The sequence below is a fragment of the Poeciliopsis prolifica genome, unplaced genomic scaffold, assembly GCF_027474105.1.
Source record: "Poeciliopsis prolifica strain line A6 unplaced genomic scaffold, Auburn_PproV2 SCAFFOLD015, whole genome shotgun sequence".
Lineage (NCBI taxonomy): Eukaryota > Metazoa > Chordata > Actinopteri > Cyprinodontiformes > Poeciliidae > Poeciliopsis > Poeciliopsis prolifica.
Window position 1 is genome coordinate 7,922,994 of NW_026562390.1, and position 15,600 is coordinate 7,938,593.

The 15,600-nt window shown below is 36.3% G+C and overlaps 1 protein-coding gene across 2 annotated transcripts; it reads left to right on the forward strand.

Moving 5' to 3' along the window:
• Positions 1-2,080: 2,080 nt before the first annotated feature.
• Positions 2,081-12,789, forward strand: ggt5b (gamma-glutamyltransferase 5b). 2 transcript variants are annotated; one of them, XM_055040163.1, is made up of 13 exons: positions 2,358-3,338; positions 3,448-3,494; positions 3,572-3,699; positions 3,983-4,078; positions 5,396-5,591; positions 8,088-8,248; positions 8,370-8,516; positions 8,603-8,733; positions 9,459-9,646; positions 9,737-9,828; positions 9,912-10,021; positions 10,096-10,206; positions 11,155-12,789. In XM_055040163.1, exons 3-13 carry the CDS (start codon positions 3,576-3,578, stop codon positions 11,299-11,301), a joined length of 1,503 nt encoding a protein of 500 aa, XP_054896138.1. In that variant the 5' UTR covers positions 2,358-3,338; positions 3,448-3,494; positions 3,572-3,575; the 3' UTR covers positions 11,302-12,789. The 2 variants fall into 2 exon arrangements, with proteins under 2 accessions (XP_054896137.1, XP_054896138.1); XM_055040162.1 differs by lacking the exons at positions 2,358-3,338; positions 3,448-3,494 and adding an exon at positions 2,081-2,333.
• Positions 12,790-15,600: the final 2,811 nt, after the last annotated feature.

The following is a 15,600-nucleotide window of genomic DNA, read 5'->3' on the forward strand; positions in this document are numbered from 1 at the left end:
CACAATAAGGAAAAATAATAAATGTATGCATAAATGATAAAACAAGATATGTGAAATAAAATCAAGTCATATTACTCTAACCATGTCATTCAGTTAGATATTAAAAACCATTTAAAATTTACCATACTACTGCTAAGAAGAGCACACAGAACTTTCTACACTAAGTTATGGTTCAATCTTACTCTGCACATGGATTTGCAAAAATGTAAATACATTCTGGGAAGACATTCATGACATTAGGTCAGAACAAATGGTTTTCTTTTCCATGTTTATGAGGAAACTTTGCAAATCTGAATACACAATTGATAAAATAGAAAGTACATAGTCATTATGAGAACGTCTGACTCCCGTCTCCCTATTTCCAGGGAGAAATACAATAGATAATCTCTTCGATCATTTACTGTGTTAGACGTGATTATAAACTTTTGTTACCATGCCAATGCCTCTATTTGATTCTGAAATATCATGCTAAAATGTTGCTATATTTCACAAATTGTCAGTCACCAGTGTTTTATTTGACTTTTCTGTTAGTTAGAAGGGATATTGACACGTGGCTTATAATTTATTAATGTTTCACAAACTTACAAAGTACTTTTAAAAATACATCACTATTTAAGTGATAGGAATTGGGATTTGGTGCTGATGTTCACCTCAGAAGGGTGGGTTGGTGTGGATGAGTTCAGACATGACAGGTCAGGAAAGGTCTTATAGGTGAGGATTTTGATGTAAAGACGAACCACAAAGTCTCTCATAAGCTTTAAAAATCCAATAAACATTTTTGCTTTTGTTCTGTTTTCAGGATTTACTGCCACTGAACAAAAAAAATCGCCTCTGTCAAGGTAACAGTGAGTAAAAATGTGTGCCAACTGCAGCAGGGCGGCCAGTTGGCTGCACAGTCCACCAGTAATTGTTGCATTAAACCCTTTAAGCTCAGCTTTATAATTTCATTAGACCTTTTTACAAAACAAAAAGGCAACATAATCCTACTTTGACGTGTTGAGAAAGGAGCTGGAGAGGAACCAAGGAGAAGGAGAAAAGGGCGAGCTGGATGTCATCTCCATACAATGAACTTGAGAATTGTAGAAGGAGAAAAGATATATGATCAATAAAAGAGGAGTGAGAACGGCACCTTGAGAAAATGTGGGAAGTGTTGTCAGAGTGGTCTTATTTAAATATTTAACTCACCCAGTGAATTTTATCAAAGACCAAAGTAAAGTCAATGACGTTCTGAATCTGGGCTTGTCATGATGAGAAAGTAAATGAAATCAAATTAAAATAAAGAAATATAAATGCACTGTTGCACTGTAATGGCCAACTTCGCCTTTTGTTTAGTGTTTTTTATTCAGTGTTAGACCTTTCAGAATAAAGTCTAAAGTCATTTCTATTTTTAAATGGCAGCTTTAGTCCTTTAAGTGTTGGTATGTAAGGCAAAGATAAGCTTGGTTTCTTAAGTAATTTTATGCGATGTTATGTTAATTTAGTCAGCAATAATATGGGTTTTACATATTTTATTAGAATTTTATTATCTGTAAGACATTCATTAGAATTACAGGAAATAAAGGCTTGAAATGTTTCAATCTTTAATTCATCTATTGCATATATAACTTCATTTTCTAAACTGAGTGACAAAAATACTGTTTTTTTTCCCCAAGATATCCTAATTGGATGTAAGTTTTGACTGTAGCGTTTCAATGTGACAAAGCAAGTCTTGGGCAAAACTGTCAGGCCTTCCTGTTGTTCAAATCGCTGCTTTCTGGGACATTTAAGCCTCTGGGCGATTTTCTTTCCAAGACCACCTAATCAAACAAAAGTTTGCTCTGACACACTTCAAGAAATGCGAAATGAATTGATCATTGAAATATTCGACACGCACGTCTTTCGGGAACAAATCGTGACACCAAGGGTTTTTTCCACCCCCCAAGACTGGTGGTAACTAAGAATGACCCAGTCCGCATCCAGTAAATCACTACTTTCGTTTCTGGAACAAGAGGGGTAGACAGAAGGAGGAGGAGGATGGTGATGAGGAGGAGGAAGAGGAGGGGTGTGAGCCAGGGTAGCTCATGCTCTGGATAATACGGATTTGATTGTGCGTCTGTGCGCACTACAACGAGCGCAGGCGAGCCGTCCGTCAAAGTTGTACCCACTCACACACAAAGCGCAATGGCCAAACATAGGCCCTGGCTGACGGCATGCTGCGTTCTTCTTATTGTGATTTGCGCTGTTGCTCTGGTGAGTCTGTGCGTCTCCACGCTTCTTGGCGCGGGTTGCTCCGGCGGCAGATTCAGACATGCGGCTGTTTCGGCAGACTCGCAACTTTGCTCCGAGATCGGAAAGTAAGTGGCCTATCTCATCCTTTCTTTTAAGACTTTGATTTGACCAACAATATATAGGCTATAAATATTTCATTCAGAATTTTCCTACTTGAATCTAAAAACGTGTTTTTATTAATTGCCTGAACTACATCGGGCTTCGCCTCCTGGCAGTGGGAATAAACAGTTTAAGAGATTTGATCGGCTCATGTGAGATTACAGCACTGCGCATCCAGGTCCTTTGATTACTCTGAGCAGTTGCTGAATTGCTGAATCAATTCACTCAGAGCGCATAAACAGGTTGAAAGGTCTTGGCTCTGCTTTGGTTATTTGTCTTACTTGCAGTCAATTAATCAGTCATCAGTAACTTCAGAAGAGCAAAGGTTGTTTCACTGGAATGTGTGTGCAACTCTTCCTGCTTTTGTGCACAGCAGGGGATTTTTTATCATTGTTTTTTTTTTCTTTTTCTTTTTGCCCTTTGTGACAATGTTTGTGGAGAGATAATTTTGCCGTTCAAAGCAGAGACAGTCAAAGGGTCAGATGTGAGTGACAAAGAGATGAACTGAGTGGAAACTCTGGAACATTGACTTAAAGTAAAAAGGTCAGCTTTGCGCACACACAAAAAAGCAAAAGTATTTTATTAGCAGAAGAGCAGCATGTGACTGAGTGTGTGAAATAAACATTACTTTTATTAATTTACCATGGTCTGCCTTTCCACAAAGTTTTTTAATTGCAATATTTCTTTTTTGTGTGTCAATATTACAAAATTGACAAAAAATTTAAATATTTTAAATATTGAAAATGATGTCATCACTCCACCTAACTCACAAACACTTTCTTTGGTGCACCTTCAAACTCCTGCGTAATGTTCGAGCTGGTCTAAACATTCCCAACGCTGCTTTCGCTTGCATCTTAAGAGGTAACGAGTTGCCAGTGCCAGCATTAGTGAAAAGATCCTTTATGTTTCCAACTCAGACTGCACTTGTTTCTCTTTCTTTTTTCTGCTTTTCTGATGTCACTCCAACTGAGGTGAAGAAATCCAACCGAGACAAATAAGATGTATTTTGCAACTATTATTGTCATGAAAGACAGGCAGCTCAGGGATTAACTTTGATTGGTTTTACTTTGTGAAAAAAAGGACACCCCTAGAGTAAACGCCATCAAATAACACATAAGTGTTTGCTGGTAGGTGTCCACATTTGTGCAGAGCATCGCAGTCAGATTACTGGTTTCCCGTAAATCCACTGAACATTGTTTTCCAGGAACATGCTCCTCCAGGGCGGCTCAGCAGTAGATGGCGCCATTGCAGCTCTCCTCTGCACATCTGTGGTCAACCCTCAGAGCATGGGGATTGGAGGAGGCTCGATAGTGGTTGTCAGAAATAAAACAGGTAGGTCGTCTGCACTTGATTTATTTTTCTGGACATGTTTTTGTTTGGATCAAACCTTTGAATTATCAACACTTTTCTTTCTTTTTCTACTATTTGGTATAGAAATAATCATCAAAGTCACATTTCACCTTAATGTCATGAGAGATTCCGGTTGAGTCACATACAAAAATATATATTTATATATTTTTTTTTAATCTTGTCTGTTTGCCTCTGGGATGAATATAGGATGAACAAGTGACAGTAAATTATTTGTGAGTCATTTCATTTGCTCATTTGTTTCCAGGTAATGTTAAAGTTTACAACTTCAGAGAGTCAACCCCAAAGTCATACAAACCTACTCTGTTAAAAGACTGTCCCACTACATTCAGACTGTCCACAGGTAAGCTGCACCTGCACAGACCAATTTTTGACCTTTTTTTTGTTTGTTTTACTAATTTATTTAATGTACAAGTCATTTTCCACACCTTTTTTGTGCATATTTATTAGAATGACCAAACCAAGAAATCATATTTACACAACCTTCATTTCCACTGATCCTCCTTAAGATGTTTTAGTAAAATAAGTGGAGTCCATCTGTGGAGAAAATTCAGTTGGTCACACTTGATTTGGAAAGACACACAGTCTATGTACACAGCAATCAATCAAAAGAGTTTTCTGTAGATCACAGAGACAGGACTATCCTGCAGCAGATCTTTGTTAGAGCGACACAATGAGAGTCATTCCCTGATAAAAGGCACATGGCAGAATGTCTAGAGTTTGCCAAAAGTCACTTGTAGGACTTTCAGACCGTGAGAAACAAAATTCTCTGGCCTGATGAGACAAAGATTGAACTCTTTGGTGTTCATTCATGCCAGAGTCCAGGCTTGAATCTCAATGAACGTCTCTGGAAAGATCTGAAGACGACTCCGTCCACCTGATGGAGCAGGAGATGAACTGCAAAGAAGAATGAACCAAGCTGCCTAAAGATGCTCATTCAGAGCTTGTTGCATCATATTCAAAAACGGATTGCTGCCAAAAATGACTCAGCAAAGTTTTCAGCGAATACTTACTTAAATGTGATTTTTTGGTTTTTTATTAATAGGGTTGCAAAATACTTAAAAATGTTTCAATCTTGTCTTAATTGTGTATTTATGTGTTGAATTTTGAAGAAAGCAATACATTTTAATTCGCTTTGGAATAAGTCTTGCACGTACGCAAGTTTATTTATATAGCAAATGGTCGATTTGCTATAAAAGCAGGTAAATATGCTACATAAACAGATATATCTGGTAAGCCTGAGTTATGTCAAAAGCTTTTTGGAGGTTGTTCAAGGAACAACTTACTAGGAGAGCTTTAGGTAAACAGGTGTGATATATTTGATCCGTCCAATCCTTGATTCCAGTTTTTGTGTTATTATCTATCCCCCCTCAAAAAGAATGTTTTAAATAAATCATTAAAAACCCCAAATAAATGTGACATTTATGTCAATGATGAATAAGCCCCTGATCAGAATTGCATGTTTTCAATAAGAAAACTTAAATGATAACTTTAAGAAATTCAACGCAACCGAAAAATGTCTCTTTTTTATGAATATTGTCTTGTTTAAGAGCTACAGTTCATTGATTTTTTTAAAAAAAATTTTAGGTAAGCTGTCTTCACATTTTTAGCTTCCAAAATATTATTTTTTTTCCCCTCATTTTCCACCTCAATGTTTCAGGAAGTCAGTGGATTGGCGTTCCGGGGGAGCTGCTGGGCTACGACGTCCTCCACAGAGAGTACGGGAAGTTGTCCTGGGCCAAACTGTTTGAGCCGACCATTAAACTGGCCAGGGAAGGAATCCCCATGCCGCCGTACCTGGCACGCTTTATGGAATACAAGATGGTGAAGCCGCATGTGGAAACGTCATCTCTGTGGTAAAATTTCACACATGCATCTCAGAGACAGAGAGGTTTTAAAAAGTTTCCAAAAACTAACAGAAATTAAAGTAAAATTATGTTATAACACTTTGTATAACCAGAGTTAAAATTTTCTGTGATTATTGCTCTTTACATGCACACAATGCGGTAGTTCACTTCAATTTGGACTTTTCCCCGGCTGTGAAAATGAATGATTTAGAGACTGTTGGAGGCACAAAATATGCTTCACCTTTTCTTATAAACCCCACTCAAGAATGCCATATCTTACTGCAAAATATTTTTCATAGAAGATAAACTTAGATCCAGGGGTGGAAATTAAATTTGTTCTCCACCAGCCACTGTGAAGCCACTTTCTTAATTTTTTCTTTCGATTACAAACCCCACAAGTACAAGCAAATTATAGAAAATGTATGATTTATTCTTAACTCTATGAAAACCAATTCACTGACAATAAGTTTGTCATACAGATGTACATATACAGAATATTTTAACATAAAGCTTGGGCACCTTAACAGGGTTTCAGTGCAATAAGTTCATTTGTAGTAATTACTAACGGCAAACTTTAACTATGCAACCCAAACATTCTTGCAATCACATGTTGAACATTTCCAAATTTTGGCAACAACTCTCCCTGATACTGATGATTAAAGATGTGTCTAGTCATTTTTAAAATATTTTTAAATTGAATCAATGGCTGTTTTTTTAACAGTTTTATTTGTTTTTCCTTACTTCTTACAATTATTACTAAAATATGTCTTCATTATCAATTCCACGGGCCATCATCATCATCATCATCATCATCATCATCGTCATCATCATTTTTGTGTTACTCCAGAGTTTTTCTGACTCCCTGGAGCTCAGTGTTAGCTTCTCCCTCACACACACCTATGCTAATCTCCACCTCTGTTTAGGTCAAATGTATTGCTTTCCTATTGGTGATGAATTTCAGCTGTTTGGAGCAGTTATTCAATGGTATGCTGACTTGGCACAATTTTTATGTAGCAGCAGCACTAGGAAAGAGGCCAGCAAACGTTTTGGATTATAGTCATCCAACGTTCCCATGACGTTGCTCTCAGGTCATGAAGGCTGCGTCCTGAGGAGGGTTTGTTGAGACTGATGAAAAGAAGGGAATCAGGAGTCAGTCTCTTAGAGATTCACTCCTTTATTCAACAAGATATGCTTTCATCCGTCATTCTGCAGAAGCAAGGAGAGGCTTTTGTGAGGAAATTATTTGCTCTTTTCACGCTGTTCTCTGATTTATGTGTTTTTAATCATAATGCAGAAGTAATTTGAGTAAATATCTCGTGTTCTCTCAGCCATTTAATCCCTCTTTTTATGTTAAAAAATGTTTTTTGTCTTTAATCAGACTCCTAATTGGAGATTGCTCATGTAAATGTGGCATGAGACCAAATGTAGGTATGATGCAAAATGGGGACATTAGGCATATAACATATAAAACCAATTCTCCAGTGTAAATATGTAGAATTTTGTATTGATTACACAAGCAGAACTTAGGCTTGTGTAATCGGCCTTTTTAGGCTGAATACCAAAAAGCATGTTGCTATGTAGTTACACATAGATATACATTTATTGTCTTATTTGAATTTTAAAATTGTGCATTATTTCTCCCCTTAATATTTATGTATTCACTATTCACAATCTAACTCAATCATTTAACAGGTATCCTAATTTTAGACTTTACTGTTAAATCTTTGGAGTAAAGTGACCTGAGAGAAAAGCCTCACATTTAAACATGTGACTGAAAAGCTGAAATGTGCTGAACCTACTTTCAACTTTCAAACTATTATGTTTAGGGTCCCTGACGGCAGAAATTTTGGCTCATAAATTTGCATTTTTGTTGTATTTTTCTGGAATAAATGAGACAAGCATGAGCTGACCTGAAGGAAAACTGTAAGAGGCTTTTGCCCAAAAGAACCAAAGTCAAGCTTGGAGGCCAATAATTAGTGATAATAAAAAATGTTAATTCTATTCCTAGAAAAGTAAAAACAGTTATTGTGAGCTCCAAAAATGCAGTAATCACAGATTGGATGGACTACCAGACTCAAAGGATAACAGTGTCAGAACCTCAGTGTGCAACTCAAGAAGGTTCATATGTGTTTAATTTGGAGAGCATTGTGATGTATTTTTTTATTTCACTGCTTCATCACAGTTCTCTGGTTTTGGGATGCTGGTCTGGTCTTTCAGAGTTTCCCTGTCTGCTCTTTTCCTTTCACTTTCCTAAAAACTGTATGATTTAGGTAATGGTAGATTTAAGTTAGGTATAGGTGTTCTCTTTTCTTTCTTCTGTGACTTTAATTGAACATCTTTTCAGGGTTTATCCCACCTCTTTACAAAGCTGTTGAGGGCATGACTCTTTGTGAATTCAAGCAAAACAAAACTATTTAAACATCAAGTCAGGTCACTTTGTGTTGTGTAACAACTATTTTCAACTTTTGCCTAATGTGTGCTATTTCCCATTTTCTTATTATTCAGTGAAGTATTTTGCAACAAGAACAAAACGATCCTGAGAAAGGGCGACACCCTGCAGTTTTCTAAACTTGCAGAGACCTTGGAAATTGTTGCAAAGGAAGGAGTAAAAGCCTTTTACACTGGCAGGATTGGACGTGACTTAATCCAAGACATAAAACACGCAGGTTGGTGCAAGATTGGCCTGACAAATTGACGCTGTCATTTAATGATGTGAATAAAATTACTTGATGTCGAGGAAGTGGATAGAAGCACATAGACTTTACAGAAATGTGTTTTTTGTTCTAGGTGGAACATTAACGATGGACGATCTGAAGTCTTACAGTGTGCGGGTGAGCAGTCCATGGACAGTTTCTCTGGGAAATCATAAGATGCACATCGCTCCACCGCCTGCTGGGGGGGCGCTTCTAGCTTTCATTCTCAGAATCATGAAAGGTTTCACATCTTTTGTTGTAACTCAGATGGGATTCTTTGAATGCATTCATTTGGACAATTAAAAATCTGAACTCTTGTTCCCAAAGGGTTCTCGTTGACTCCAGACTCTCTGGTTGGAGAAAAAAAGATTCAGATGTACCATCGTTACATAGAGGCAGCTAAATTTGCAAACGGACAAAAGAGGAACATTCGAGATCCTGCCTACAGTAGCGGCAAGGTTGGTATACTGGAATTATTTATTTCTGAGAAAGTAATTGTTCCGAATCAAGCATCACAGAGTTTGACGTCTTGTCAGTGTTGGTCAGTTAGTTAAAGACGTATAAATGGGGAGCAAAATGTCAAATACTCAAATATACAGAAAGTATGCCGACCCACTGATGTTGCATTAAAGAAAAGTATCCTAATTTATTTATTTATCAGGAGTATAATACAGAAAGAGATGGACCTGGAGTGATCCACAATATATCTTCAATAAATTAGAATATATGTCCCATTCAGTCTCTTTGGTCAGATTAAAAGTACCTTTAAGAAGAACAAAAACAGCCTTTAAGGAGATATTAAACATACTTTTCATTAAGCCTACGTTTCTGTATCTAAAAATATATTTTTTTATTGGTCTGTTGAAATTATATTAATTTGAAACATCATGTTTTCATTAACTATAAGCTAATAAAAGCTTTTAAATCCTCATGTAAGTGTAATTAGTCTATATAAAGTGTTTAATTTATAAAGCTCCTGAGATAAATGGACTTTTAAATAAGTTCTAATTTATTGAATGAATCTTTTAGATTGGAAACTAATAGACTAAAGATGGCTTCATATTAAAACCAAGCAAAATATATTTCACACACTGTTAACCCTTTTAAAAGTTTTAAATAATTAATTGAACAGTAAAAATAAAGTAAGGGTAAAAGTGTTAACTTTTGTATGTTCCTCTTTCAGACTGCTGATCACTTAATTGATCCTTCGTTCATTGATCGCATAGCGAGGCTGATCTCATCAAATAGCACACACGATAACTCCTATTATCTTAACCGCAAGCCTTCGCCTGATAACTTTGGAACAACTCATGTTTCTGCCATTGATGCGGACGGACTCGCAGTCTCAGCCACTAGCACCATAAACCAGCTGTGAGCACAAACCCTCCTCAAAATGATTGACATTTTCAAAATCTACATGTAGTGACGTCACCGTCCTAATCGCGCTGTGCGGTTCTGCAGGTTTGGAGGAGCGGTTTACTCTCCACGAACGGGGATCATCCTCAACAACGAGCTCGCTGACTTTTGTGGGAGAGTAGATTCAATAAGAGGAGGTAAAAAATAAAAAATAACCACAGAGTTAAGGACAAATCTGTCTGATGTTTTCTGAGTCTGAGCCTTTAATCGTCTCATGCAGGTGAACAGCCGCCCTCCTCGATGACTCCTGTTATACTGGAGAAAGAATCTGGAGGGATTCTTGTGATGGGAGGGTCAGGAGGAAGTCTTATCACCACATCAGTGGCCTTGGTAAATCACTGTTTGCTTTCTTGGTTAGTTTTGGGCTTATTCATGCTTAAATAAGTGTCTTGTTCTCCTAACAGTCCCTAATAAACCGCCTGTGGCTGGGAATGAGCTTAAAAGACGCCATTGCTGCTCCTATAATCTTTATCAGTTCAAACAACAATGTGAATTTTGAACCAGGATTCGATGAGGTGACGTATTTTCATTATTGCTGTAAATGTCTGTTTTACTTTGATTTCCACACTTATTAGCATCCCTGTTCAATGAGTGGAAAAACTTAAATTGATATTTTATTGATGGAAAATGTTTCTTTTCAATTGTAGTGCAGATATTCATTCAAAATACAATGTTTAGAAATAACTTTTTACTCATCAGAGTTTTATCAGCTGAGGAATTTCTCCTAATATATATTAATCTACTTTTTTAAGTTCATCAATGTGTGGGAGCTTTTCATTACTAATCCATGATTTACTTTCTCCTGAAATATAACAAATTATGTGAAACAGTGCCACACTTCCCCATCCAGAGGAACTGACATATTTAGCTTGTCTGGGATCAAATTTAGGAGGATTGAGAGAAGAGCTTCAGAAACCTGTTGAAGCAAAATGAAAGTGTGTCATTACTGAAACTTTCAGGAGCATAACTGTCCAAAATATAACAAAATCAACATAGACATGGTTCACCACATCAACTTTTTTCCTGTAATTATCTGAACTTCTGCACTTAAAGCATGTGGACAATTTCTGATGTTGACTGAAGATAATAGAGCATAAAAACAAGCTTGACATCGTGCAAAGATACAACTTTGTGAGTGATAATTATTACAAAACGTGTCTTGTAATTTAACTGTTAACATCAAAAATGCTAAAAAAAAAACATTGCACCGCTGATTTTATACAAAACAGGATATTTTTTGGAATATAAAAAACATTTCAGTATTAGTTGATCCTATAATATAAATTCACTTTATTAAAAGACTAAATGTCTTTACCTGATGTGCCAAGAGCCGTAGATAAATTACTTTAATTAGAATCTAAATTAAGATAGTTGACTCCCCTGTGATCCATATGGAGATTTTCATATTGTATTTGTCTCACTTTTGTCTCATTTAATTTGACCTGTGCTGTGTGTTGTTGCAGTCCGACATAAACAGCCTTAGACGTCTTGGACACAAAACAGGGAATTGGACGTACTTTGTAAATGTGGTCAACGCCTTGGAGAAGGAGAACGGCTGCATAGCGGCAGTGTCGGACAGCAGGAAGCTGGGAACGTCAGCTGGATACTGATCATGAGGATCAAGCCTAACCTTCCACAAATGTCTTTTATTGGACTAACTGAGCCTTTAGGATTCCTGTCAGTGAATGTGGTGCAGCTCTGAAAAACTGAATGTGAATTAATACTTTTTTTTTTTTATTTGTCTTTTAGGAAGAAATATGAATGTTCAGAAGTTGAGATCATTTTATCCACCTAACATGGCGATACAATTCCTGGTAATGAACTCCCCTTTTTTGTTTCAAAAAGGTGACTGAATGTAGGCGCACATCCATATAATACTAATATAAAACTAAATAATACTATATAAAACTAAAGAAAATTAATCACTACCGTGAACATATTTTACATGAAGACCGATACACATAATAATGTAAACTGTTCAACCAACACATTCCTCCGTTTGTTTGGTTTTTTTTTCATGATTCCTAGTGCAGCTACAGAACTGTGCAAAAGTTTTAAACCTATCCAATATTTATATTTAGCTTTCAAAATCACAGATTTCATTGTGATGTAGAATTAGAGTGGAGTGATACATCTCCAGACTATTTTGGGATAAATTTAGACACCAAATTCACTCATTTACAACTCACTCACTCAGGTGAAGTCTCAGTTCAACAACTTTATCAATCGCTAGTAAAAAATGTTTGAAAGTCAGAGCTAAGAATCAAAGATCTGACGCAGAATGACGTTTCATTCGTGCCCTCCGGGAGAAAGATTACCTTAAGTACAGGCCTTTATGGTATTTTCTCTGATTCAATAGGACAGTGTCTGTTTCAGGTTGCGAGAAACCAAGTGCCAAAAGAAACCAGTTCCAGATTGTTTTATTTTGTCTGTCATATGAGACAAAACTTGCTCAGTCTATGAGTTTTGCAAAACAATGCCAGCATTCCAAAAGAAAAAGAACAAACTAGTCTGAAAACAAATGTAGAAAGCAGCCAAAGCCCAAAGAAATAAACTGAACAATCTCCACATTGTCTGAATCAAGAACAATTTTTCTCTTTTAAAAGGTCATTTTTGAATAAATGAGGGGTGGTTTGAGACTTTTGCACAGTGTTGCATCAGAGTTGAAACAGAAATGTTGAAATGAAATTTTCTAAAGAGCACTGCTACCCTTGTTCACATGAAATGGGTATGAAAGTTTCTGAAAGACTGACTCTGCAGTCGACACCGATCACTTTGCACTGTCTATTTACTCTGTCTGTTACATGTAGCAACATAAATGTGTTATTTTTCTATCTCAACTAATGGATTTGTTGGTCCTTGTTACTAAATATGAGCCATTTAACCTCTTGAAAAGGAAATCATGAGACACAAAAAACCTTTACTGTGATTTTTAGCATCATACTGTATATGAGAGCCTTATCTTTCTAATGATTTAAATTCAATGTGCTGTAAAAAACTATTTTTACTAAACCACTTTTTTACATGTGCTTTTATGGACTTGTTCATGACTGTTCACTGTTTGTGTTTGTTTTTTCACAATAAAAACTTTCCCTTGATTATTTTTTTAATATTTCCAGAAGCAAAAACTTTCTGGCAAATCTTTGGTTCTTGATTGGTCCAAGATGGACAGTTTTGTAGCTCTGTGATTTTACACATTTGTAGCTTCGATTCTTTTTCCTCTGACTCTACGTTTTAACAAATGTGAATTGATAAATATTTTAGTGTTGATCACCTGAGGGATGATAAAGTTCAGTTTCCTTTTCTTAAAATGAAGTAGCCATTTTTACAAGAGAGCATTTTAAATGTTTTGGAGATTTAAATTTCGCTTTAAAGACTTTAAAACAACACTGGGGAATTATCAGCAGTAACACCTCATGTTTTCCAATTTGACTTTTTTGGGAGCAGAAGAGAGATTTTTTTAAAAATGTTGTAATGAGATGCGTTCTCAGTAGAGGAATTTATGAATTAGTAATGATTTCTTAAGTGGATTCTGCTCGGCTCCCCTTCGAGGCGCTCAGTGTGACTTATGAGAACATGCAAATTTCACTCTTTGTGAAGCATCTCTGTCTTTGCTGAATGACAAATGAGTTAATTTTGATAAGCTTTGGCTTTTACAGCTTTAGTGTCATAACATGAACTTCTTTCTGTGAGGCATAAAAACAAACAATAGCTTTAAAATCCACATCAGTCTCTATGGCAATTTTCACTTTAACTGCAGGAAGTTAAATGCTCTGCTAATGACTCTATACATGTGTATTGCTAATTTAATCTCCTTGGATGTAGTCCAAAGCAATAACTCAAGTTTGAATCACATATATGGATTCTGCATATTAGAGTTGCACAATTCTCTTCATTATAACTACAGTGTATGGATGTTGAACTCTGCCTAATTGGGCCTTCAAGGAAAATTTCAGTGTGCTGTGACAAGGTCACTGATGAATTCTATGTAAAAGAAAGAAATGCAGCACAGTGAAGCTGTGGGTCTTGGTTTCAGCATTTTGTTCCAACATCTTGTTCCTGCAAGTTGATTAACTCGTAAAAAAGAAATAAAAGAAAAGAAGAAAATGGAGTCAAACTTTGCCCTCGCAAATAGTTTTTCTCTTTTATTGAAACACTAAAAAAATCTCATGTATCCCAACTTCAAAATTAATGCAACCAAAACTCAAAACCTGAATAGTATCTTTACTCGTTCAGTCGCTGCATTTTGCAGATGTTTTATTTACCTCGGCATTATGGCTGCTTAAAACTAGAACTGTCTGGATGACTTAATGATTAATTTGTATAATCAATATCTGTGTGCACTCAGAGAGCATTGAAATGTTATTCTCAGTCAGTTCAGCCTGACTGAGGTTAAACTGACTTTTATTTTCGTTTATTTTCCTAAAGGAGGAAAATAAAATAAAAGCAAAATATAATGGCAAGTCAATACTGTCAATTCCTCAATTTTGATCCCAACGCATTTGCACTTTTCAGAACACAAAAAATACACTTTAAAAATCTAACATATCACAAAATCTGTTTAATAGTCCATGTTTAGACACACATAACATCTACAGAGTTCCACCAGCTTAAGATATTTCAACAAGTATTATAAACTTGTTGCACCAAATCTGTCAGGGTGATATTGTTCAATTGCAAATAAAGATTGATTTATTTTAAGATGTATTATGCTTACTTATTGGGGGGATTACTCAAGTGAAGTTCAGGCAGCACCTCTCAGTGGAGAGGGATTTCTAATATGACTTCTGGGAAATTTATTTCTGAGAAAAGCTCTGTTTATTGAAACGCTTGAAGAACAGAGCATCAACATGGAGCAGAGCCATGTATCCTAGAGTGGGACATCTTCTGTGTTTTCTAAATAACGTAAAACTACACATCTGATTTCACACAGGTTACTATAAAATGTTCTAAATATTCTTCTTTCAGGATTGAACCAATCCTCTCTTCACTTTTGTCACAACACTTTTCCAGTTAGAGTGAGAAAGTCTTGATGTTGGGAACAGTCAGCAGTTCTGCTTTCACTCGCTCTCCCGCTGCCTTTTTTCTGCTCTTGCTGGGGGCCTCATTCTGGGGTCAGCCAAGAGATAAATGAGCTCCAGCTAGTGCTGGGTCTGCCCCAAATCCTCCTCCCAGTGGAACGTGTCCAGATCAGCTCTGAGAAATGTTCATGGGAATGTCTTCACAATATTTAGCTACAGAGTCCAGAGCATCGCTCACTCCTCATGTGAGCCGACCTTGATGGTTACAAGCTAGAAAACGATCCAGGGCTATTAAAAGAAACACATTTTTTTAGTCAAAAAAAAACAACCAAAACTATAATAATTCTGTGAGAGCTTTGCTCTGGAGTCGAGCGGAAAAGATATTCACATAAATTGATGTCAGTGCCCCCAAATCCTTTGCCAAAGCAGCACCATTGGACAAACAGTGACAGGTCGTTGCTTTCACTGTCCCCAACTATTTGTCATTTCAATATTATGTCAAAGTGCAGTATTGTGGATTTTCTCATAGTGTTTCTCTAACAGCCCCTAAAACCAGCATGATGCTGCCCAAAATCAGTTTTGAGCAGTAGAAACTTGCAATAATTTTAATAATCACATAACAGCAATTGTTCTACAAAAGAGTTTGATACATTTACTCTTCAATATATTTAAAAAAAAAATAATATAGTGGTTATATTAGATCCTGGAGTTTCAACAGACTTCTTCAGACAAAAGATATGCAGGATAAAAATGTGTTAAAAATAGTGTCATTATATTATTTTATGTTGAAGGTAATTCCCTGACAGTGAAACCTGAAGCTAAAATGTATTCATCAACATCAATATTTTTACAGTCAGCCGCAGTATTTGCTGCTAAATAATTATTGGA

Coding starts and splice junctions, on each gene's coding strand:
- ggt5b (XM_055040162.1), top strand. CDS start 2,161: ATGGCCAAACATAGGCCCTGGCTGACGGCATGCTGCGTTCTTCTTATT. Junction 9,647..9,736: donor ACTAGCACCATAAACCAGCT/GTGAGCACAAAC, acceptor GCGGTTCTGCAG/GTTTGGAGGAGCGGTTTACT. Junction 10,022..10,095: donor TCACCACATCAGTGGCCTTG/GTAAATCACTGT, acceptor TTCTCCTAACAG/TCCCTAATAAACCGCCTGTG.